Below are 26,488 nucleotides of genomic sequence, written 5' to 3'. Positions count from 1 at the left end.
GGAACTGGCTGAAGGTGAACAGCAGCAGATGACAATAACTGAAACATATTCCAACTGGAACAAGGGGCGACAAATGAGAAACCACAGGCTGAGAATGCCAGGAGCTCCAACAAAACGCAGAAGATGAGGATGCCAGGGATGCTGCAGGGAGGGCCATGGAGGAGTAAGGAGAAACGATTAGAAGAAATGGAGATGAAGGGTAAGACAAGGCACAAAAGACAACCACATGAGAACAGGGATGGAGGATAGAAGGAAAATGGAAAAAAAATGGAGAGAGAGAGAGAGAACACGAAAGGGAAGAATTAGAGGAAGGAGGGATGAAATGGCTTTAATTTATGTGACAGACTTCAGAAAACTGCAGAAGGAAATGTGACAAGGCAAGGGAGAGAGAAAATAAAAGAAGAAAAGGAAAAAGAAAATTCTCTGAGAAATAAGAGAAAACTGGACAGAGAGAGGAAGAGAAAAGAAGAAAATTACCCAGAAAAAAAAAAAAAACAACAAATTTTGGAAATTTGATTATTTTATTTCTACAAAGAAAGCCATTAAAAATGCAAAATAAGTTAAAACAGCTAACAAAGAACAAACCTAACTCATGCTGTCACATGAGGTTTTTTAGTTAAAAATTCTGGATGAGGTGAATTTTGTCCATATGCCAGACTGCACTGGAAGGTCTGAGAGGTGTGCACATGCATAGAGCTATGTCAGACATGCAACCAAAAATTACCAGGAACTGTTATGGGTGGACATCCAGAATTAGATAAAGTCATGTTAGGGAAGGACTAATGTCTTTTCATTCTGAGAACCCACCAGGACAGAAATCCAGGTGGGAATGGATTTCACACCACACAATAAGTAAAACGTCCAAGTAGCAGACATGCTTGTGGCCGAGGCTGCTTACCCGATAAGCACACGTTAAAGTCCAATTGCGATGCGTGTAGCTCCAGGAGGCCCCGGATCAGACCCCTTGCTAGCACAGGTGGCGAAAAGATCACCGGACGTCGTTTCTGGACCTTCCGAGGCCATAAAAGGCTGTAGGGCTTCAGGGAATATCCTTCTTCCTCATCTGCCAGCAAAAGGAAAAAGATTTTCAGCATCCTCCGCCAAACTGATCCTCACCTCCTACTCTACTAACAAGTACATGTCTAATTTAACAGCGGCCAACTAACATGCTTTCCTTAGGAAATCACATAAGATGTGCCATGCTGGGGTCAGCCCAATGGTCCATCAAGCCCAGCATCCTGTCTCCGACAATGGCCAATCCTTGGGAAAGTACCCAACAGATCCTAACGTATAGCTCCCAGCAGTAAGAGGTGGCATTCCCCAAGCCCACCCGGCTAAAAGGGATTAATGGACCTCTTCTCCAGAAACTTGTACTAACCCTTTTTTAAGCTCAGTTAACCTTGACCATGCCCTCCAGCAACAAATTCCACAGCTTAACTGTGCTGTGAATGACTGTGATGTGAAATAAGTGAGGAAACGCAACTCACCTTGGCTGGGCCATGGAGAGCTAAGGGAGAGTTTCTTTGAATCAGCCTGCGTTTTGTTTTTTGGTGGCTGGAGATTCTCTGGGTTGCATTTTCTCATCTGTAAGGCACAAAGAGAAAGAAATGGTACTTTAAAAGTTCATGCCAATAGCAACGCTAAGAATGACCCTGTTGCCAAGGCTTTGCTATCTTTCTTAAACCCTCCTAGTGGAAGTTCCCGATAAAGTCCTCAGGTCAATGTAAGGAAAAAAGGTTTAGCTTCTTATGGAGCTACAGGCCTTTGTACATTGCCCGTGTTGTTTTATTTCAAGCCAAATTTAGATAAATAAATACATATTGGTGGTCTAGGGTCCCTAATATGTGAGAAGGGAGCAAGGGTATGAGGGGCAGTGTTTGTGTATGTGCGAAAGAGAAGGGATTGGTGCCAAATGTAAGTGTATGCCATACTGGGTAGGATGTTAGAGAGGGAAGGCAAGGAGAAGCAAGACATGAGCGTGGTAGGGACACCTCCTTCCTCTTCTCCCCACCCCACTGCAATTCAAATCCTCCCTCCCTTGATCTTGGATTCTATCACCCAGACCCTTGGTCCTCCCTTCCTTCCATCCTTCCATCCTTCCTTCCTCTCCCTTCATCCCTTCGTCCCTGATTCTGCAGCCTACTCCCTAACCCTTCCTACTCCCTCCTCCTCTTCCTCAATCCAAGAACCTCCCTCGCTTTCCCTTCTCTTCTCCATCTCAGATTCCTAATCTTCTCAATTCTCTCCTCCCCATTTCCCCTCACCCCATTCCTAATCCCTCCTCCCTTCCTCTCCCCACCCCTGAGGTCACATTTCTTCACCCAATAAAAATAAAAAAAATTATACTAGTAATTATAGCGTAAAATGACTTTATTCTTATAATATAAAAGAAGGAAATGTTTTCCAATTTCCTTCAGAATTTAAAAGTTTTTGCCACAGGATCTACCCCTGAGCTGCCACAGGAAACTAGGGGACTTAGAGCTTCTCCTCCCTGTTGTCCAACCTTGGTAGGTGGGGGGAGGGATGAAGGAAAGTAGGAGAGGAGGTAACAGGGGGTGATAGCACCAACAGTGCCCAGGCGTGCCAAAATCCTAAATCGGTCACTGTTGTGCTCAGCTCAACATATCTTGGACACTTGACCAGCAATATTCTTTGTATCAGCTCATGTGCACATAGTTATAGGTTAACCTGTACTTTCAATAGAGATCCCAAATTTTCAGATGCTCACTAGTAAAAATGATATTTTTAGGGCTCGGAGTTGTGGTATCCTGAGATGGAAGATATATGTACATTTAAAAATGCTAAACTTACAAATTTCAGAAAATATGGCATGACAATGTAAACAATTACTTTTTTTAATGATTTCTTATTTAATAAACCGAGCAAAAGAGATGTAGATTTATGATTGGTGTTTTGAGTACAACCGATAACATCCTCCTGACATAGGCTTTTGCAAGAAACAGTTTTAATATTTAAAAATTGGGTTAATCAAGAGAGAAATTGATAACCAGGAACTGAATTCAGAGAAAAATTCAAAACAAATGAAGCAAAACACACCATATAAACACAAATCATGACAAATAAATTAATTATGCTGAACAAACGTCATAGCGTCACTGAAAATTCAACTTCTCCCATAATAGGCTCTGTCAGTCTTTGTAAATCCAGGATGGGTTTCAGCCCCCTGACGTCTTGGGGATAAGGAGGATAGGAAGAGTAAAACCCCTTGCCATGATCTTTGAGAGGAACAGGTTGTATTGCCTGCTGACTGAAAAGCAACTATATCTTGAGTAGGAGCTGGGTCAACTGAGAAGGATTTGAATTGAAGGCCAAACAATGATGTAGCGCAAAAGGGCAGAAGAAGTGCAAACGATAACCAGATTCCACAATTTTGAGGACCCAATGATCTTTGGTGATCTTCTGCAACTTTTCCAGTAAAAAGTGGATCCTCCCCTCTATCGGAGAGGTCGAGGCCTGAAGGTAGACTTCAGTCAAAATCTAGGCCCAAGCCTAGGCTGGGCTTGTTGCAATGTCTTTGGCTGGAATCTTGTGTGCTGATGTCTGCGAGCCAGAAACAGCTGCTGTAGAAACACAGATGGTGCATGATACCACTGAAATTGGCAGAAAGAGAATTTCTGGAAGAAGGAACATTTAAAAGCAAAGTAAGGATACCTAGAAAAAGGTGGCTGTTCCAATCCTTTCGAGAGAGACTGAGTGGCAGCATGCTACTCCTTAATTTGGGCAACTCTTTCCCTGACCTTGTCTCTGAAGAGGTTGTCCCCAGAACAGGGCCCATTGGTCAACTTATCATGAACATCCTCATGCAAACTGCTGGCTCCAAACAAGCCATCCAGTGTGTGCAAAGATTTCGCTATGGTATCAAAAGAGTCATACACTGAGTGGAAAAGATGACATTTGCACTTCTCTGCATTCAGAAGAGCCTGATCTCTGTCCAGCAACTTTATCAGGGGCTTCAGCTTGCCAATACAATTGTGTAAGTATTGCATGATGAAGAATTGGTGAGCTGCAATGCTGCGAAGAAGGTACTGAGCATCGAGTTCTGAAAGACCTTGCCTGGTGATGTGTTGGAGAAGATCCTTGTCTTATTAACCCATTTCAGTGCCAACTCCATTATCATTGACTGGTGTGGTCGCTGGACTACCCCAAACCCTGGGGTTAGCTGACCTCTACATTTGAGGTCCAATTTCCTGGCTAATGGGGTATAAGATGCTAGTTGCTCCCAAATTGTTTGTAAATTCCATAGGATTGAGTGGGATTTCTGCAGGTATCCTTATCCTTGCGAATGTTGACTCCCAATGCCTTACCCAGTATGAGAATGCTCTTGAGGTTCAAAAAGGGGGTCAGAGAGAATCCCTATAGAACCTTCTTCAGAATCGAGAGGTGAAGGGACACTAACCCATGCCTCCAATGTTGATGAAGGTGATTTGGGCAGGATCCTTGGCCATCTCGGAGATTAATATTCTTGGGGCATGCTCCAGATGGTGATGATCCATGCTTCTGCTCCTCAGACTGACTAGGTTCCTCCTCAGAGATGGATGGTTGGGAGCTTAATACTGACACTTGGACTTCTGATAGGAGCTCCTGAGGTGTGGAGGCAAGAGAGACTCCCCTTTGAGGAAACAAATCTGTTACTCTGGACAGGAGAGGTTGAAGGGTGCCCTCTTTGTCACTAGTTTGCAGTGAGACAAAGCAAATCTTCACCAGTTCCATTCACCTGGTCTGTGTGCTGCTGAGCCCTCTGACAAGGAATTGGGAAAGAGACATTCTTTCCTGAGACCAGAATATGTTCATCCTCTTGAGAATCTCCTAATAGATTCCAGAAGGAGGCCCTCTCCTGGGGTCAACTGAACTGGTGGATGCATGGAAACCAGAGGCACCTTGGAGCATAATGGATCTGATGTCTCCAGATAAAATCTTTGCTCAAGAAGACGGGATAAAGATAAGAATGTCAAGATAGAGGAAGAGTTGGGTAGTGAATCACCCTCAGGGCCTCTTAATGATCATTCTCCCCTTGAATATGTCAAGAGCACTGATGGAGCTGGGAACTAGTGTCCCAATTGTGCCAGGCCACAGAGCATTGATGGCTCAGATGCTGGACTCTTATCTTTAGGCCTCGACCTTTTCCTGGAAAAGTGGCAGAACATCACCAAAGAATGTTGGACCTCAAAACTGATGGAGCAAACAGTTACATCAGCTGAATTGAGGTCCAATGTGTCTATATGGACATGAGGCCTTAGGATCAGTGTGTCAATAGTGCCATTGCCCAGTGCATCAACAGTGACAGGTATGTTAATGGGACTGACTCCATCAACAGCTTTGAAGGCCTCAACTGAATACGTCATCTGGAGTCGCATCTTTCAGTTTTTATTGTTTTATTGTCTAGGCTGGTCTCTCTCAATACACACTTAGATCGCTCCAGCTAGTTCAAAACTCGGCAGCCTGACTTCTTACTTTCATGATCATATTTCCCCAGTCACTGGCTACCAGTCCAATGGCGTATAACACACAAGATGGCAGTCATCGTTTATAAGGATATTGAGGTTTAGTTACAGTATGCAGATTTTCTAGTTGTATTCCTTTTTTATAAGCTTTAGGTGTTTTTTTAGGCCTTGACTTACACTCAGTAATCGGAATTGAGTTGTATTAGATTTAATTCATACTGTAGATCAGTGATATTGAATATTTTATACTTTGCTTTATTTTCTGATCTTTAAGTTTTTTAGAAGTAATAGCCAGATTTCTTATCCCATGTCATTTAATTTTTACGTTATTGATAATACAAGCCGTTAAGCCCGTTAAAACGGGCTACATTACATTTTTTTTTCAGTCCATTTTCTAACACAGCACCCTTCTACACTTTTTCTCCCTCTCTCCCCCTTCCCCTCATTCACTCCTCCCCTTTCCTCCACTCAGTCTTACTCACTCTCTGTCTCCCACTGCCTTCTTCCCCTCACTCTCACCTCCCTCCCCTTCTCAGTCACTCCCACCTCTCTCCCCTTCCCTCAGTCACTCCCCACCCTCTCTCAATCCCATCCCCTCCCCCTCAGCCCTCCTCCACTCCCTTTTTCTCTGCTCCACAACTTCTTACCCTTCCACTTACTCACATCCCTGTCTCTCACCTCTCCCTCATTCTCCCTCTCCCCTCACTCTTCCCCACCCCCTACCTCCCTCCCACACACTCACCCACTCCTCCCTCCCTCCCCCTCCCTCCCAGCCCTCCTCCACTCCCTTTTTCTCTGCTCCACAACTTCTTACCCTTCCACTTACTCACATCCCTGTCTCTCACCTCTCCCTCATTCTCCCTCTCCCCCTTCCACTTACTCACATCCCTGTCTCTCACCTCTCCCTCATTCTCCCTCTCCCCTCACTCTTCTCCACCCCCTACCTCCCTCCTACACACTCACCCACTCCTCCCTCCCTCTCACTCAGTCCCTCCCCCTCCCTCACTCTCACTCAATCCCTCCCTCCCTCCCTCCCACTCAGTCACTCCCTCCCACTCCCTCCCTCCGTCCCTCCCTCTCACTCAGTCCGTCCCTCCCTCTCTCTCTCTCCTCCCTCCCTCGCTACTGGCCGCCGCTGCCGCCGCTCGCTGCCACCGCCGCCGCCCGCTGCCGCTGCCACCCACCGCCGCCATGTTTTTTTTTTTCTGACGCTGGCTAAGACCGACGTGCTTGCCCGCACATGCGCAGTAGAGCTGCTCTCTACTGCGCATTTGCGGCACGTCGGTCAACCTTCATTTATTAGGTTGATTATTTACTGTATTTTTATTCTTGCTTTTATTGAAGTTTTTATTTTTTTTTTTAACTTAATTCTTTTTCCTTTAATTTGAAGTACATTGTAAACCGCTTTGGTCAGCATTTAATGTTGATAAAACGATATATAAAAACAATAAATAAATAAATAAATAGCCTGGTCTTGCACGTCTATGTTCCTTCAAGAAACCTCAGATTGGCAAATCAGTTTCTTCTCAAGGTCCCTGCAGCAAGGCATGCCCAATTGTCCATGACATGTGAAAGGGCCTTTTCTATTGCCGGATCCACTGCCTGGAATTCAGTCCTTCACCATTAGATCCTTGACCAACACGAAAGAGTTCAAGAGAGCTCTGAAAACGTTTCTGTTCAAGCAGGTCTTTCCAGAATAAGTCTTTTCCAGTTTTTCTCTTCTGCAGTCCTAAGATTTCAGCATTTAATCTTTTGATCTGTACTTAGTTGTTTGTCTTGTCCAGCTAGCATTCATGATTTTGTTTGCTTTTGTTGTGTATTGTTCTTTATGTAACCCATCCAAATACTTTTAAACAAATGAATAAATATTGTTTTTTATTGTTTGTATTTTTATGCATGTTGCTATGTAATCCATCTTGAACTTTGGATACGTGCGGAATCTAAGCTTTTAAAATAAATAATGAACTGTGCCACTGGTTCCGACACATGGCATTTCTTATGCATCAAGCCTCCTGGGGCCTACAAAAGACTTACAGACCTTTTGTTTGTGGCCCTTCTGCTCCGAGACATGGAACAGCTCTAGCTTTCCACTGACCTGCAAAGTTCTTCCATCTTCCACACCCTATTCCTCAGGGACATCGGTGACATCTGGCCACAGTCATAGCAGCTGACTGCATCATATTCTGGCCCCAGATATTCGTGGTCATTGGTGATAGACAGTCTTCCGGCTATAAACACAGGCCTTGAAAATGCAGGGAGCGGCCTTCTTGGAGCTGGACATATTGGATTGTTCTTTTTCTTGTACATTATTATTTTTTTTTTTTAGTAGCACTGAAAAGTGTTATTGAGGGGTTGCTGAGACAGCGAAGCAACTCAAAGTAAGTTAAGATCAAAAATGAAATTATGAAGTGCAACACAGTTTAGAGGGAGAGGGTACATGCCGATGCAGAAGCTCAGACAAAAATGTGTGAGGGGCTCACGAGGCAGTGCATGTGTGGGAATTCCCATGCATACTCAGAGCATAATTTATCAGGCAGATACAGAACAGTGCGCTTGGCCGAGTGCACTGTTTAGCCCCCCTTTGGCCACGTGTTTTTGACGCGCCAGTATTACCCCTTATACAGTAAGGGGTAATAGCGCATGGAAAACGCGCAGCCAACCCCCCGAAACTAAGTGGTCATCACATGCAAATGCAAATTGAATTTACTACAACCCCCCCACTCTCCTGACCCCCCCCCCAAGACTTGCCAAATGTCCCTGGTAGTCCAGCGTGGGTCCTGGAGCGATCTCCACGCTATCGGTGCCATTTTGAATACCGGCAGCCGACAGCACGAATGCAGGAGATCACTCCAGGACCCCTGCTGGACCACCAGGAACTTTTGGCAAGTCTTTGGGGGGACTCTGACCCGGGCCGTCAGGACTCTGACGCGGGCCATTGGCTGCCAGTATTCAAAATGGCTTCTCCTGACCTCCCCAAGACTTGCCAAAAGTCCTGGTGGTCCAGCGGGGGTCCTGGAGTGATCTCCTGCACTCGGGCAGTCGGCTGCTGGTATTCAAAATGGCGCCGATAGCCTTTGCCCTTACTATGTCACAGGGGCTATAGGCGCCATTTTGAATACCGGCCTGAGTGCAGGAGATCGCTCCAGGACCCCCACTGGACCACCAGGACTTTTGGCAAGTCTTGGGGGAGTCAGGAGGGTGGGGGTTTATTCGTTAGTGATACGTATTCGTGGGGGTTCGCCATACGTTTCGTGACCCCCCACAAATACAATGAATGTGGCATATACGTTGCGGATTGCCAATACGTTGAAAACGAATGCACACCCCTAAACCTTACTGCTGATGCAGCAAGGAGTTTTATGCCCACAAAATGTGTGCTCTGTGTAGCACCCTTGCATGGAAATCCCACGCAAATAAAGGCATTAAGCAGTACTCCTCCATGCAAAGATGCGTGCTGGCAAAACGCAGTTTTTCTTATAACTGGAAACTTAACTCCTGGGCCAGAGATGGAATTAAGTTTCCGGTGCTACTGCGCTGGCACTTGAAACCCTCTAAAATGTAAAAAAAAAAAAAAGAGTCTGTACTTATTGGGCTTACTGCCACCACTTAGACAAGATACATTTATACCTATTTGAATAAGTGGTGACGGTGGCTAATTGGACTGCATCGGCCTGGGATGTCCTCCTTCCTTAGTTAAAATGTACATTTGGCCTGTGGCAAACGCACATTTTACACTCAACACACTTTAAACTCCTGATGCATTTTCAAAGCATTAGCTTGCTGTATTGGGAGTTAAAAAAACAAATATTTCATTTGAGCATTAAAATTGTGTGCTGAAAAACCAGCCTACAGTTTCTTAATGCTCAGATTACTGCACTGGCCTGTCAATTCTTTGCAGTTGAAATAAATGGCAAGACTTCCAAAAGGCCGTTCTCTTTGGTGGTGTCCCCATGATTACTACCAGGGCTTCTTCCAAAAAGAAGCTGGGCCTTATGCCTAGGAGCAGAGTTTTAGATTTACTCTCTCCATGGGAAAATGTGTTAACTCTCCTGGTTTCTGCAATATGGAGCAAAAACAAACAGCCTCACTCTTTATCTCACTAAATGTCACAACTAAAATCATCAATGCTTAAATGCATAAATCCAATATACTCTAACACCGAAAGAAATTCATCCTATTGATTTCTATGGGTAGTAATTAAGTAAAGTTTAGGTAGATGTTAATCAAGCATGGTTCAGTTGGGACCAACTCCACAATTATTTTAGGATTTCTTGACTGTTGATTGTATGTTTATAGTTTTCTGTTGTTTATCACATCCTGCCATGTTATTTAATGTTGATGTTATATTGTGGCTCTTTGTTTAAAAATATGTTTTATTATTGTTTTTACATTTGTTTTTCCTTGCCTTGAGCTCCTGTTGGAAAGGCAGGTTATAAATAAAGTAATTGAGTAACTGACTGAACTTCTCACATAGTCCAACATTTCAACTGGAATCTCAGTGAGGTCAGAGCACACTGTGATGTCATCAAGCATCGCTAATACTATATCACTATTCTTTAACACCTCTAGATGCATTGTCTATTCTTCAAGGACAACCAGAATAGTAATCATCACACATGGGTGACATCATCAGATGGAGCCCGATGCGGAAATCTTATGTCAAAGTTTCTAGAAACTTTGACTAGGCACACTGAGCATGCCCACCAGCATGCCCTATATAATGCATTCATGCAAGGTCCCTCTTCAGTCTCTTTTTTCTGCAGAGCTGTGAGCCTCATGGCCATGGTGCCTGAGGACCATGTTGATCACTGATCCTCATAAAGTATGTATCCTCTGCCTGGGGCATTGCATGACATTCGAGATTGCCAATTGTGTGCCCAGATGACCCCGAAGGGATGTCACATTCGACTCGACAAGATGGATCAGCTCTTTGGGTCTAAGAAGTCCGAGTCTTCGGCAGTGGCATCGGCAACATTGGCATCAAGGGACCTCAGAGCCGCACCAATAGACACCTCGACATTGGTGGGATCATTGGTTCCATCGAGGTCATCGGTGGATAGGGGCGCCGAGCACCAATTGTCAGTCTCCTCCGGGCCGAGGATGCCGGGTTCATTGTCCTCAGCCTCGATGCCAGAGAAGGACCGGGCCGAGCATAAGGGAAGTCTAAGAAGCATTGGCACCGATCCCTGTTGATGCATGGTGCCAGGCATGGGGATGCACCAGCTTTTGCTGTGATGCCCCTGAAGCGACCCTGTGGTTAGGAAAGGAATGCCCATCCTCCATCAATGCCCAGGGTCCATGATGGTCTCCACTGAACCAGACAATCTTTTGGGGAAGGGGGGAGTCTTTTCCAAAAAGGATGGGCTCTACCTTAACCAGTGTGGAATCAGGCTGCTGGTGCTAACCTTTAAAAAGGAGATAGAGCAGCTTTTAAACCAGAATAAAGGGGAAAGCCAACACTCACTTAGCAGTGGATGGTTTGGAGGGAGGAATCTTCAAAAGATACTAATGAAGCAGGAGAGTTAGGAATCCCAATAGAGAGGTTCCAATAAAAGTAAAAGTAGTCCATATGCCTACAAGTGAAGAATCACCCGAGCTAAAAGATTACAAATTATCCCTATCAACTGAAAATCAGATTATTAATAAAAACAAAAAGCACAATTTGAAATGTCTGTATGCCAAGGCCAGAAATCTAAGAAGTAAGATGGGAGCGTTTGAGTGTACAGCACTGAATGATGAGATAAACACTGGTATCTCACCTGGTGGGAAGAGGAAAATCAATGGGACAGTATAGTACCAGGGTACAAATTATATCGCAATGATAGGGAGTCTCAATGTGGTGGAGGGGGCGCTTTATGTCCGGGAGGCAGAAAATCCAATAGGGATCCTGCAAGAGACTAAGGGGTAGATTTTCAGACCACGCGAATAGGCGTACTTTTGCTGGCGCATCAGGCGCCAGCAAAAGTACGCGGGATTTTAGTAGATACGCGCGGAGCCGCGCGTATCCGCTAAAATCCGGGATCGGCGCGCGCAAGGCTATGGATTCTGTATAGCCGGCGCGTGCCGAGCCGCGCAGCCTACCTCCGTTCCCTCCGAGGCCGCTCCGAAATCGGAGCAGCCTCGGAGGGAACTTTCTTTTGCCCTCCCCTCACCTTCCCCTCCCTTCCCCTACCTAGCCCACCCGCCCGGCCCTGTCTAAACCCCATCCTTACCTTTGTCGGGGGATTTACGCCTCCCGGAGGGAGGCGTAAATCCCCGCGCGCCAGCGGGCCGCTAGCGCGCCGGGACGCGACCTGGGGGCAGGTCCGGAGGGCACGGCCACGCCCCCGGACCGCCCCGGGCCGTAACCACACCCCCGAACCCGCCCCCGACACGCCCCCAAAACGGCGCTGCGCTCGGTCCCGCCCCCGACACGCCCCCCTCCGAAAACCCCGGGACTTACGCGAGTCCCGGGGCTCTGCGCGCACCGGTAGGCCTATGTAAAATAGGCTCATCGGCACGCAGGGCCCTGCTCGCCTAAATCCGCCCGGATTTGGGCGGATTTAGGCGAGCAGGGCTCTTAAAATCCGCCCCTAAATGCACAGTAGAAGCTTTATGGGTAGAAATGCCATGTGTGTTGGGGAAGACTATAACAATAGGAGTATATTATCGTCCACCTCATCAAAATGATAAGATGAATGATGACCTCCTAAGAAAACTTAAGGAAGCTAACCAATTTGGCAATGCACTAATAATGGGAGATTTCAATTACCCAATATTGACTGGGTAAATGTAACATCAGGACATGCTAGAGAGATAAAGTTCCTGGATGGAATAAATGACTGCTTCATGGATCAACTGTTTCAGGAACTAATGAGAGAGGGAACTATTTTAGATCTAATTCTTATTGCAACACAGGATTTGGTGAGAGAGGTCATGTTGGTGAGACCACTTAGCAATAGTGATCATAACATGATCAGATTTGAACTAATGATTGGAAGGGGGACAATATGTAAATCTACAGCTCTAACCCTAAACTTTCAAAAGGGAAACTTTAATAAAATGAAGAGGTTAGAAAAAATTGAAAGGTTCAGCTACAAAAGTTAAGAGTGTGCAACAGGCATGGACATTATTTGAAAATATCTTCTTAGAAGTACAGTCCAGATTTATTCCATAGATTAAGAAATGTGAAAGGAAGGCCAAATAATTGCCAGTATGGTTCAAATGCAGTGAAAGAGGCTATTTTAGCCAAAAGATCTTCCTTCAAAAATTGGAAAAAGGATCCATTTAAGGAAAATAGGAAAAAGCATAAGCATTGGCAAGTTAAATGGAAAACATTGGTAAGACAGGCAAAGAGAGAATTTGAAAAGATGAGGTAAAAACTCAATTGTTACAATACTGCTTGTGGGAACAAGCCCACAAGCAGCCTCTCACCTTTCTTCCTTTTGCCAGCCAGTTCCTTGATGCTGCTGTCTTCAGCCTTGCGGCCTTGCGGCCGCCACCAGTGTTTCCCACGGTCCAGAGACTGCCCACGCTCTGTTCCTGCACAGTGGGCCTTGCTGTCGTGCCTTCATGTGGCCCGAAGGCCGCAGACACTCTTCCCCCACTGTAGTGGCAGGAAGCCGCAGCTGACCTTCTCTTTGCAGCTAGGCCGCCCTGGAGCTTCCCTTGCGGCCTGGAATGGCCGCCATCTCTCCACTTCGCGGCTGGGAGCCACCAAAACCAACGAGATCCTTTGCGGCCTTGGAGTCCGCCGCTTACACTGCCCTTATCCCTCTTCACGGCCAGGAGGCCGTTGCTGAAGTTGCTCCTCTTCGCGGTTAGGCCGCCGCCAATGTTCCTTTTCTGCGGCCTGGAGGCCGCCCCCAACTCCACGGGTTCTTCGCGGCCTGAAGCCCGCTTCCGATGTCCTCTTCCATGGCCAGGAGGCTGTCCCGGAGCTCCTCTTCATGTGGCGGGGAGCCGCCATCAATCTTCTTCTCTTCGCAGCAGGGAGCCGCCGACGTCGGGCCTGCTTCCGCCGCTCTCCAAGGTCCTGCCTTCCTCCTAGGCATGCGGCCACGCCTCTCTGCTCCAGTTAAAGGGCCAACAGTGGGATGTCCTTCCAGGCTCCTCCTGCTGATGTTCCAAGGCGTCTCTTCAGCCCTATAAAGAGGGCCTTCCTTCACTCCATCTTTTCCTTCACAAGGAGTTTCCTGCTTCTGGAGTCTCTGCTGTTCCAGCTCTTCATTCAGGAGGCTCTGACGTCCATCCTCGCTTCTTCAAGGCACTCTGTTCCTCGTTGATACTCCTTGTCTTCGTCCTTGATTTGTGAACCTTTGTTGTCATCTTTGTTCCGTGTCCTGGTCTCTCGACTTATCCCGTCCTCTTGTCTCCAGATGTCCTGAAATCCACGTGTCTCCATGTCCAGACGTTCCCTTGTCTTCGGATGTCCAGATGTCTCTGTCCTCTGATGTCTTTGTCCTTCATGTTTCATATGTCCCTGAGGTCCTCCTCTCTCAAGGTCCCTGATGTCCAGATGCTTAGATGTCCTGATGTCCCGAGGTACCGGTGGTTCCCTTGTATCCAATGTCCTACATTCCATCCCTGATGTTCCGAGTCCTAATCCCGAAGTATCATCTGTCCTCAAACTCCAGGTTCAGCCTCACTTGCCTCGGTCCTCGTCTTCAGCTGACCTTTCCTGGGAATAAATCCGTATCAATCTGGTGTCCTTTCCTGGTGGATGAAGTCCTTTTCTGGCAGGATTTGTTTTCGAGCACTGCCCGGATCCTTCCCAGATCCTGAACCTCTGTCTTCTTCTGAGTGTCCTGAGTCCTTGTTCTCGTCTGAGTATTCCTGGGTTCCAAGTCCTAATCGAAGTACCCAGATCCTCACCTGATTCTCTAGAATCCACCTCTGATCTTCATCTACATCTGAGCGTCTTACGTCTGAGTTCCAAGCTACATCTTGTTCTCGTTACGTATGAGTTCCAAGCTGCCCCATGTCCTCGCCTGAGCCTTTCCAAGTTCCAAGTTCTCGTCCGAACTCTTCCAAGTTCCAAGCCTTCGCCCGAGTCCTTCCAAGTTCCACTTACCAAGTGTCTTCATCTCATCTGAGCTTCCAAGTACCAAGCGTCCTCATCTCGTCCGAGTCTTCAAGTGTCCTCGTCTCAGAGTCTCCAAGTACCAAGCGTCCTTGTCTCATCTGAGCTTCCAAGTACCAAGTGTCTTTGTCTCATCTGAGCTTCCAAGTACCAAGTGTCCTTCTCTTGTCTGAGTCCCAATCTCCATATGTCCTTCTCTTGCCTGAGTCTTCAAGAGTCCTCGTCTCGTCTGAGTTTCAAGTTCCAAGTAACCTCGCCTTGTTCTAGTATTCTGCCTAGTCCAAGGCCGAGTCCCCGTCTTGTTCCAAACTCCAGTACCATCACCTGTTCTCGACCTCTGCCGCCCCGCTGCATCTGCCGCTACCCAGTGGCAGGTCCGAAAGGGCTATGGAGTGGCCGGATGGCTACCCCAGAGACCAGCATTGCATTGCTGGGTCTCTACCGGTGTGTGCAGGTTCAGCAGAGGTTAGGGCGGTGGTCAGCCTGTTCCTCCCATGCTTGGATACATCATGCCTGCTTCAGTGCTTCCTCACTGCTCATCTCTGCAGTGCACCATGGTCCAAGGGCACACATCTCTCCAGAATCGGGAGAGCTCCCTAGCACCCCTGCAACAATAATAAAAACTTTAAAATTTATCTGAAGCACAAGGCCTGTGAGGTAGTTGGTTGAAGCATTAGATGATCGAGGGGTTAAAGAGGTACTTAAGGAAGATAAGGCCATCACAGAAAGACTAAATTAATTCTTTGTTTCTCTGCTTACTAATGAGCATGTTGGGGGGATACCCATTCCGAAGATAGTTTTCAGAGGTAATGGTCCGAATCAACTGAATCAAATCACGGTAAACCTGGAAGATGTAGTAGGTCAGAGTGACAGACTAAAGAGTAGAAAATCTCCTGGACCTGATGATATACATCCCAGGGTTCTGAAAGAACTAAAAAATGAAATTTCAAACCTATTACTAGTAATTTGTAACCTATCATTAAAATCGTTCATTGTACCTGAGGACTGGAGGGTGGCCAATATAACCCCAAAGTTTAAAAAGGGCTTCGGGGTGATCCAGAAAACTATAGACCGATGAGCCTGACTTCAGTGTCAGGAAAAATCATGGAAACTATTCTAAAGATCTAAATCACAGAACATATAGATAGATGTATTAAAGGAACACAGTCAGCATGGCTTTACCCAAGGGAAGTCTTGCCTCACAAATCTGCTACAGTTTTTTGAAGGAGTTAATAAACATGTGGATAAAGGCAAACCGGTAGATGTATTTGAATTTTTCAGACGGCATTTGACAAAGTCCCTCCTGAGAGGCTTCTAAGAAAACTAAGAATTCATGAGAGAGGAGGCAATGTCCTTTTGTGGATTCCAAACTGGTTAAAAAAGACAGGAAACAGAGAGTAGTATTAAATGGTATGTTTTTCACAGTGGAAAAAGGTAAACAGTAGAGTGCCTCGTGGATCTCTTCATGGACCTCTGCTTTTTAATATATTTATAAATGATCTGGAAAGGGGTACAACGAGTGAGGTGATCACATTTTCAGATGACACAAAATTATTCAGAGTAGTTAAATCACAAGCAGATTGTGATAAATCGTAGGAAGAACTTGCAAGACTGGAAGACTGGGCATCCAAATGGCAGATTAATTTTAATGTAGACAAGTGCAAGGTGATGCTTATAGGGAAAAACAGCTCATGCTGTAGTTACACAATGTTAGATTCGATATTAAGAGTTAACTCCCAGGAAAAATATCTAGGCGTCATAATGGATAATACATTGAAATTATTGGCTCAGTGTGCTGCGGTGGTCAAAAAATAGACAGAATTATTAGGAAGGGAATGGTGAATGAAATGGAGAATGTTATAATGCCTCTGTATTGCTTCACGGTGAGACTGCACCTCAAATCCTGTATGCAGTTCTAGTCGGCACATCTCAAAAAAATTACAGTTGCACTAGAGAAGTTTCAGAGAAGGGCAACAAAATTATAAAGGGGATGGAACGGCTTCCCTGTAAAGAAAGGCTAAAGAGGTTAGGGTTGTTCTGCTTGGAGAAGAGACACCTGAGGGGGGATAAGAAAGAGGCCTATAAAATCATGAAAGGACTTCTATGGGTAAATGTGATTCAGTTATTTACTCTTTCAGATAATACAAGGACTAGGAGGCAAGTAGCACATTTAAAATAAATTAAAAACAATTATTTCTCATTCAATGCACAATTAAGCTCTGGAATTCATTGCCAGAGGATGTGGTTAACTCAGATAGTGCAGCTGGGTTTAAAAGAGATTTGGATAAATGGATTGGGGAGAAGTCCATAAACTGCTATTTATCATGTTGACTTAGGAATCAGCCACTGCTTATTAGGATGTGAATTAATTTCAAACAAATGTGGAAAACATGACAAATAAGGGTAATTCATTTCATTTTGGCCCCCCAAATGAAACCAACCTCATTTGCAGCATTCATTTTAAATGAATGCATCAGACCTAGCCCTAGGCCATAGGCTGAAACCCAAAGCAGGGGTCATGGCCTATGCCTAAGTGTGACACTGGTGTCTCGGCCTAGGTCTAGGCCCAATGCCAGGGCCTCACCTAGGGCATAAGCAGAGGCCCAAAGCAGGGGCTATGGCCTAGGCCCAAGTGTGACACCAGAATCTTGGCCTAGGAACTGGCCAATGCCGGGGCCTTGATTGAGACCTGAGCCCCCCACCCAAATAATCACTTACCTGATCCATTGGGTAACCACAATTGGTCAGGCTGGTTCCCGATGCCTGGGCCTCAACCCAGACTCAGGCCTGATGCAAGATCCCGGCCTGGAGGCCAGGTCCTGACGCCTAGGCTGAAGCCCAGGCCCAGGCCCAACACAGTGGCCAGCCCAGAGGCCAGGCCAAGATGCCAGGACCTTGTCCCGGGCCCAGGCCCGGGCCCACACCAAGACCTGACTTTGAGGCCGGGTCCTGAAGCCTGGGACTCAACCTAGACTGGAGCCCAGGCCCCAGGCCTGATGCTGCAGCCTGGCCCAGAGGCTGGGCCCTAATGCCAGAGCCTTGACCTGGACCCAGGCCCGACACTGGGGCCTGGCCTGGAGGCCAAGTCTCGATGCCTGGGCCTAGGGTCCGGTCCAGGTCCAGAGCCCAGGTTTCGAAGCAGCTCCGACAAAGTCCTCTTCATTCTTTTGGTCTTTTTCAATTGATGCTATTGGAGCTCCGATTTTCAAGAAATTCGCTGAAATTTATTTTGCCACAAATACACTGTCCAAAGCAGCTTTTTGCGAAATGCTGGCCATCGTTGGCAGTGTGGCAGTTCAGCTCCCATCACAAGATAAGTTTTTTTTAAAAAAAATATAAAACTATCAAAAATGTTTTGTGAAGTGATTAATAAAATTGGATGGTATTTAAAGGTCTGTTTTTAGACCAGTGATTATAATATCCAACGAATATTTTAATACCATATATGCTAGATTCTGAGGTCTTTTCCTTCCATTAATCCCTGTTTTCAGCGATGAATGTGTTTTAAAAATTGATTAAAAGAAGTTATTTGATGGGAGTTCATTATTTGATTGTGTGAGTTACAAAATCTTCCATTTGCTCAGAATTGTTTGAATTTTCTATTCATTTGTTTTTTTTCACATGAATGAAATGAATCAAACATTCCACAAATCGAAATTTGTAGGAACAAAGCTCCCGAAAACAAACCGAAAAACAAAAATGCATTTTTTCCCCCTACATATCCCTACTGCTTATTAATGGCATCAGTAGCATGGCATCTGTTTACTGTTTGGGTACTTGCCAGGTACTTGTAACCTGGATAGGCCACTGTTGGAAACAGGATGCTGGGTTTGATGGACTCTTGGTCTGACCCAGTGAGACAAATTCTTATGTTTTTATGTTAGAGGGAATGTTACTGAAGAGTCCCAGGGATCAGTGCTCCAAGCTCAGCTACTTGTAGTAAAGAATCTTTCAAACAGACAAATCTTATTCCATTCCGATTTATGATTCCTCACAAGCAAGGGCCTCTTGACAAGAAACGGGCAACATATTGCTGATAGGTATCATCTTCTTTTTTCTTGTTTCCATGCACCTGGAAATCATCGGCATGACGGTATCTCAGACATTTTGACATGTTTATAAGGATTCTTGGAATATGATTAATGACTTGTGCATGCAGTATGGATCCAATTCCGGCTGTGTTATTTGTAATTGATTGAGGCTTACTTTTCCTAGCACTTAAGTCCTGAAAATCTGCAATTAGCTGATTTTATCTCCCACCTAGGTGTGTCAATCTTCTTTATCTTTTTAATTGTTTCTTTTCTCTTCCTGTTTTTTTTTTCCCTTCATTATTCAACCCCCCCCCCCCCCCCCCCCCCACAGACGGCATTGCCCAAGTGGCACAGGTACTCTCGCCAGCCAAAAGGGCTGAGAGCCAAGTCTCTTCCAAGACTGTAACGCCAAGTCACTTTGTGGCTGGCAACAAACGGGCCCATGCTCCTTCTCTCCCCGGGTTCCAGCGTGCCATCTCTCTGCTGTGCCCAAGCCCTTCCAGATCCATCAGACAACAGTCCTGATCCCTACTGTTGTGTTTCACAGTACAGCACTATGGCCTCAGGCGTGGGACCGTCCTTAGTCCCGCTAATCTTATCAAAGTTCCACTCTTCAATATTATTCTACCAATTCTAAAGCAATTCTACTTACATTAACTGCTCAGGTGTTTATCACCAATATAGCCAAAGGAATTTTGGGTTGGGGGTGGGGAGGTCTGCAATACAACTTTCAAACCACAAGAGCTTATTCATTATTCATGTTTACCTAGGCAAACTATGCAGTTTTTTTTTGACACCATTCAGGCAATGATCTTGAAGATGCCATGTAACATTTTCCCCCTGATCTCTTCGAAAGTGATGAAAACATTGTGCAGTTGAAGGGTTTTTCAGTGATAATACTTCACTTCATTGAGGCCTGATTATAGGTAATATAATATTGCATGGGAAAGAACAGACACAGAAGCATAAGTGGAGGTTTGCAGCAGGGGGTGGGAGGAGAGGGAGTGGAAGTCAGGAGGTAGAAGGAAGAGAGGAATTGGAGGGTCACTGTGGGGAGAGGGGGAAGAGGAAGTCGAGGTCCCTGGCAAGGATCAACAGTGGGAGGGAAGGTCTGCAGGAAGGTGAGGGAGGGAATATCCATTGTGTGAAGAGAGGTCCATGGGAGAGGTGAGGAAGTGGCAGGTCATGTTGTGGCCAGAAGGACTGCCTATTTGAAGAGGACACAAAAACCTGTAACAGAATAGACACATTGGGAGAGCTAGAAAATATGAAAGATGACTAGAAGAAACTGGAAGAATGGTTGAGGGCTTAGAAACTCATGCACCTGAAATGCAAAATTCAATTAAATGTTGTTATGAATATTGAGCCTCACTCAGCATTGAGCATATAATAAATGTGAATGAGTGACTGCCTGATGAAATAAATAAAAGCCATGAACTAGCAACTACCGAACAGGAAAGGAACCTAGGAGTAATCATCTTGGATTACCTGAAGATTGCCCGTCAATGTAATAATACGGCAAGGAAAATTCACAGTGTGCTTGCATTAATATGGAAAGGTAATTTTGTTGTTCTACAGATCCCTGGTAAGACCCTCCACCACGATTACTGTGTTCAGTTCTGGAGGCTGTACCTCTGCAGAGGAAGAACAGAGGGGGGGCTACCAAAATAGTACAAGGCCTACAACACAAACCCTACATAGAAAGGCTCAAAAAACTGAAAATGTCATCACTAATAAAAATATTAAAAAGAACTGACCCAAACACTGATCTTGTGCACCCCAATGCTCACAATTGTTGGAGGACCAATAGCAGAAGGTCATTCTCCATAGCGGACAGCAAGGGGTTAACATTCTCTGGCTGTGTCACCTGACCCTGTGTGGGACAGAGGGGGACTGAAAGGGTTACCTAGATGGCAAGTAACCTGTATTAATGAATCTGAGTCTGCTCTTGCTCTGTGCAGTACAAAACCATACAACTGTATATTTAATGTTTCTTATTTTTCTATTCCAGTTTCCCAAGCAAAGGGTCCTTGCATGCTTTCGCAGAAGAGTGCCAAGTTATTTCTACTTCACAGTAAGTGTTTCTGCTGGAGACGCAAGGAATCCCCCTGCACACACCCAGTTGTGACTGAACAAGATCGGGCCAGACTGGTTCTACTCTGCCAACAACTTTACCTTCATCAGAATGGGCACCACTGAGTGCCACGCTCTAAGATCCACTGCCTGATCATTTCCAGGCCCAGTTAGTAGCTTTCTGTCCTGCTTTCACGTTGGCAAGCTTATTTATCCTTCTTTCATGCAGAACAATGTCAATAGCTTTCTTGAAATCCAGCTAACATCTACTGCACCTCTATGACCTGCTTATCCTGGTCACCTCGCAAGCTGTGAGGGGTGTAGTGAGCATGTCCGTCAGCTCTCAGTATGCTGGGAGGACTTTCACAAAGTCCCATTGCTTCATCTCCTTTTTGTGTGATCTTGCACTTTAAATGTTATTTTGACCACGGCACAATGTTTTCCCTGTATCCTGCCTTAGGCGCATCGCCTTCTCCTTCTTCCATGTAAGCCATAAGAAATTTGTAAAAGATTTCTGCCTTCTGCTCACCCCTTTCCTCACTAACCCTACTTTCTCCTATAGGGGGCGTTCTTCCGGCTGCTTTGGGACAAACTCCAATGCGGGGGACAGAGAAGGGAGTTTTTTCGCCTCCTTTCCCTTCCAAACATATCCGCTGACTTCTGCCCTCTGCTTTTTGCGCAGGTGGGAATTTCTATGGAAACCAACAAGCGAAGACTTTGAGAGTTCAATTGACGTGCCTGGATTTTTCCATCCCACCCGGAACACCTCCACTACATACAGCTGAATGGGTGCGTGCTGTGGGACACTGCCAGAACTTTTGCCTGCACATGAGGCGTGCAAATTTGAGACAGGAAGTTTAGGCGGCTAAATTGCAATTTACCCACGGAAATGGCTTTACAAATTGTCCTCTTAATCCCTACCTCCCTTTGGCTTCCCCAATGAAATGTGTTGAAATGCACCCTCCTGAAAATCTAGCACCTCTGTCTTTTATGGTTCTGTTCTGTAAGGCTAATGCCGAACAACACGGTATGGTGATCACTAGGCCGAAATCGTCTCCCCACTATGACAACGGTTATGCTGTCTCTGTTTGTCAGTATCAATGAAGGAGCCGTTTGCCATGGCACCTGAGAATGACCCCCGCAGGTTGTCCCAGACTCTTCCACTCCTCTCTGAAGCTGCAGCAGATAGGCTTCAGCCCACTTTCGCTAGAGTGGAAGTCATCCCCCTGCAGCACCTCCCTCCGAGGTTTATTCCCTAAGCCATGATATCGATATAACATGTGAAAAATGTTTTTTATCATGCGATACACCCATATTGTAGTGATATCATGTGATATTTTCCTTAAAAAAACACCCTTATGAAAATGAGATGATTTGCATGCATGATGTTCTCAAATGTATGCAAAGCAGTTCATGCCTAACTCATTCTACCAAATCAAATATCTTGGCTTGCTAGAGCCACCTCATTTACAGGAGTTGTACAGGTGTTTTACTCCAGAGCTTCAGGATGCTAATGCTTGTCCCGATGCTCTGGCGCTGACAATTAAAGGGCCAGTAACAGCCCTAAACATCCCCCCTAACCGTGTAAAATCGCCTCCCCTCCCTGTCACCTATAGAGGTGGCCCAAAGGTATAAAAATAAATGTTTTGAAGGTCAAGTGGTGACACCACACCCCCTCTACCAAACCCTCCCCTTGAATAGAAGTCACCACCTCCCAGTCCAACACCCCCCCCCCCCCATGATCAACCCTTCCCAGTTCTGCCCCCCCCACCCTAGCTCACCCGCTGGACTCCTCCATTATGGCCCTGGTGGTCCAGTGGGTATCCTTGGTCTGTACTGGGGCCTAGAGCGTCTCCTAGGCTGGTCAGTGTCATCTTTCAAAATGGCACCACCCAGCCTTTGCCCCATGACTAGATGGGAGCAAAGACTGGCCAGCGCTGACAGATAGCGTTGACCAGCCCAGAGCCTGCAGGGTGTTCTGGCCCTCACTAGACACTCACTAGACACCAGGGATGCTATCGGAGGAATCTGGGGGTCAGGAGGGGTCACTAGACAATCTAAGAAAGAGGTAGGTCTGGAGGGTGGGGAAGGGGACAGGGGTAGGATGGCTCCTAAGGGAGGAGGGGGACGGTTAACTAGAAAGGGTTTGATCCTGGGGAGGGGGCAAGTTGCATTTGAAAAGGAAGAGGTTTGGGTAGGGGGTGCGGGGCATCGCCACACAATTGTAAACATTGATTTTTAACATTTATTTTACTTTTAAGCCACCTGTACAGAGGGTGAGAGGGGTGCTTGGGGGGGTCTACTCAGACCCCCGGGGGAAGGGGTATTTTACACATTTAGGAGGGGTGCTTTGGGTTGCTTCTGGCCCTTTAAGACAATGGTGGCCCCAGGCAAAAGGGGGCGCCATTGCATATTTTACACGTTTTCCAGCGATATTTTATCTTGCGGAGTTTTTCCACAAGAAAACATATCAAAGGGAGCTGCTGTGATATTTTTTCACGGGAGGGGGAAAAATACCATGGAAATGCCCCCTCCCGTGATAAAATATCACAGCTCAGTAAATGACCCCCTTTGCGTGCCGTCCTCTAGATGTCTTCCATTATTACAAAATCCATCTCTTTTCCCTTCATGGAAGGTTTCTACGTTGCTCCCATGAAGACAGCATTTTCATTTGTTTTTTTTTCAGGATAGCCCAAAAAATGACTCTGGGGCGACTTCGGCCTACAATCGTTGGACCCATTTCAGCCAGCTACAAGTTGAGGATGCACCACTGAACCTCTGTTTTCAGTTACCTCTCCCACTCCCCAAAGTAGAGCAGATAGGAGGCACTTGCACTCCATTTTACCATATTCTTGGGGGTCTTGTATCCTCCTCCAGCTGTTGCCACCAAACCCAGATTCTGCTGAATCAGCATGAGTTGCTGTGCTCTGAAAGACAAAAAGGATGAAATAAAGACAGTCAACCTTAAGTTAATACATAGTAAGTGCATAGAACATTAGAAGCCAGGGAGCTTAACCAACAGTAACATTTCGGACATCTCCTGTGAATTCCAAGGCAGTCTCCTAATAAGGGGAAGACCCCTTCTCTCTTACCCATCCCTTCTTAGTGGTGAGAGATTCTCTGTGTGACCTTTCACTTAAAGACCTTTTTTTTTTTTTTTTTTTAATTGTCCCTTATTTGATGTTAACCTGTGTTAGTGGAAAATCTATTTCCAGACTATATACATATCTGAGCTGGGAATTTTCTCTCGCCTGTTGCTTCTTAGGGATTTTTGTCTTTGGGCTCCAGGCATGGAATTTTGTCCACCAATTCCACACATTTTTTTTCCATTCACATTTACTGCGCTGCTCTCACCTGAGCTGCTAAGGACCCTCCCTCCCTCTCTGGTACCTTACCACTGCAGGGTTACACCTGATCCTTTGCATCCAGAATCCCAGGATGCTCTGCTATTATCTCTTCTACCTACGGTCAGTTTGCTCTTTCACTGAAGTGGCATTCAACCCCCTTACATTAAACCAATGTCTGTTCATCCAATTGAGCCTCCATCTCTTCTTCCCTTCCACTGCACAAAGCGTGTAGCCTTTGGCTGGATTTCCAGGGGAAACACTCTAGTTTCAGTCAGAGCATAAGAACAGCCAAGCTGAGTCAGACCAGTAGTCCATCTAGCCCAGCATCCTGACGCCAACAGTGACCCCAGAGTTATCAGCAACACTCAGCAAATGTGCGTATATCACAGCAGACAGGGTCTGAGCTTTGAACAATCAAAGGAGAGAGCAGGAGTCCACCCACAGTTATTCACTCTCAGTATGGCTCACAGCTGCAACTCCACTCGGTAAAATGTTTCCGCTATGTAAAATTTCAAAATAGGTCTTTTTCCACGTCGGTTACTATATTATGGAACAGTCTTCCAATGGAAGTTAGAGAAGAAATGGATCTGATGAAATTTCGGCATAAAGTAAAAACTTGGTTAATGATGTCGGAGCTTTCAAATTAATTCTTGGGAAAACCATCTAGGCTTCAGGGGCTGGAGATACTGGCATATAATTCCAAAATCAGCTAGATATATATGGGGCACAAACTTAAATATAGAATGACTGTAACGGGACGGAGGTGAGTACCTTTTTAGGGATGCTAGTCTGGACGGCTATTAATATGTTAATTATGTTTTAAAATTTTGATTTTTTTAATGCTTTTGTATGATTCTGCTGCTATATGTGTACATCGCTATGGAAATTTTATTGACAAATTTTAAAGCGCTTAATAAATTTTATAAATAAATGAATAAATAAATAAAAACTCCTGCAGGTCACTAGAGTCAGTCCTCAAATCTTAACTCCCACAGCTCCATCTTGGGTTTGTGCAGCTCTTTATTCAATAACAGGCTGCTTTTGTCAACCAAGCTCTAGTACTGACTATCAGGCCGATACAGTACAGTTCCGGTGGAGCGCACTGTTAGCCCACGTTTGGCCGTGCGTTTTCAATGCGCTATTTTTACCCCTTATACAGTACGGGGTAATAGCGCGTTGAAAACACGCCGCCAACCCCCCCGAAACTAATAGCGCCCGTAACATGCAAATGCATGTTGATGTCCCTATTAGTTATTCCCGCGCGATTCAGTACGTAAAATGTGCATTAAAGCCGCACATTTTACTTTCAGAAATTAATGCCTGCCCAAAGACTAGCGTTAATTTCGGCCGGCACCAGGAAAGTGCACAGAAAAGCAGAAAAAATGTATAATGTGCCCGCGGCCCACGGGTCGGAAGACAGACGCTCAATTATGCCGGCATCCGTTTTCCTAACCCATGGCTGTCAGCGGGCTCGAGAACCGTCGCTGGAAAAATTGAGCGTCGGCTGTCAAACCCGCTGACAGCCGCCGCTCCTGTCAAAAAGGAGGCGCTAGGGTCACGCTAGTGTCCCTAGCGCCTCTTTTTACCGCGGGCCCTCATTTAAATACTTGAGTGTGGCCTGGGCGCACGTTGGGAGAGTGGGCGCTCACCTCGGAGCGCTAGCTCTCCCGCGGGATTTACTGTATCGGCCCGTAAGGTAGTGTCCCTACCATGGGATAGAAAGCAAAGAAATGGAGTTATGGCCCTCTTCATAGGATCCTGGGAAATTACAGAGAACATGAAAATTGGACAGTGTCTCTAAGATCCCAGAAACTCAATATCTCTGCTCTTTAGAGGAACTCCCCCCCCCCCAAATTCTAATTACCTGCTGAAATTGGGCACCACCCCTTGCACCAGATCCTTCTGGGTTTCGCGGTTGACGCGGGCACAGTGCCACTCCAAGCGCCCCCGATACATGGTGTCCAGAATGTGCAGGATCTCTTGTGCTTTCACCCGGATGAGGTAGGCTTCATGCTGCACCAGTATATCCAGATTGGTGCGTACATAGAAGGAGTCCCCAGATAGCTGGGCCCGTTTCTTCAGTTCCATCTTGAGGGCTTGGTACCCTGAGAATGGAGAGATGGCATGTAACCACCAGCAGTGGCAATAAACAAGAGGGCGAAACCAATTGCCACACCAACCATCTTCTTTATAAGGATTCCAAAGGGTGGATGGCAGGGACCTACTTTAATACCGGAGAGAGAGATATGGATGACAAATCTGGTGCAGTAATTGAAATAGAAAATTTGAAACAGAAAAGGTTGAGATCCTGGAATGGAGGACTGGAGTTGCCCATTAAGAAATGCAAAAAAAAGTCTTCAAAGCTGGCAATACCTTGATACTGTACAACAATGGTTCTCATTCTTTTTATGCCATGGAATACCAAGCACTGGGTTCCCTTTGTAGCAATACACCATCGTCTTCCCTACCCCATTACCTCATTACCTTTCCTTCCCTCACCCATCCCCTGGCATC

General features: G+C 45.9%; 1 protein-coding gene across 3 annotated transcripts in view; it reads right to left on the bottom strand.

The window, feature by feature from the left end:
• CARD10 (caspase recruitment domain family member 10) overlaps window positions 1–26,488 on the bottom strand; it is a 115,694-nt gene that overhangs the window by 3,128 nt on the left and 86,078 nt on the right. For 2 of the 3 annotated variants that reach the window (XM_029590052.1, XM_029590053.1), the window contains exons 17-20: window positions 25,839–26,079; window positions 23,473–23,554; window positions 1,488–1,584; window positions 899–1,063 (exon numbers count right to left, since the gene is read on the bottom strand). In XM_029590052.1, the coding sequence (XP_029445912.1) occupies window positions 899–1,063; window positions 1,488–1,584; window positions 23,473–23,554; window positions 25,839–26,079 (585 nt within the window). The remainder of the gene's footprint in view (window positions 1–898; window positions 1,064–1,487; window positions 1,585–23,472; window positions 23,555–25,838; window positions 26,080–26,488) is intronic. The other variant, XM_029590054.1, reaches the window with a different exon arrangement.

The sequence above is a fragment of the Rhinatrema bivittatum genome, chromosome 2, assembly GCF_901001135.1.
Source record: "Rhinatrema bivittatum chromosome 2, aRhiBiv1.1, whole genome shotgun sequence".
In the NCBI taxonomy this organism is placed as follows: Eukaryota; Metazoa; Chordata; class Amphibia; order Gymnophiona; family Rhinatrematidae; genus Rhinatrema; species Rhinatrema bivittatum.
This window is presented reverse-complemented; position numbering and strand designations above follow the sequence as displayed.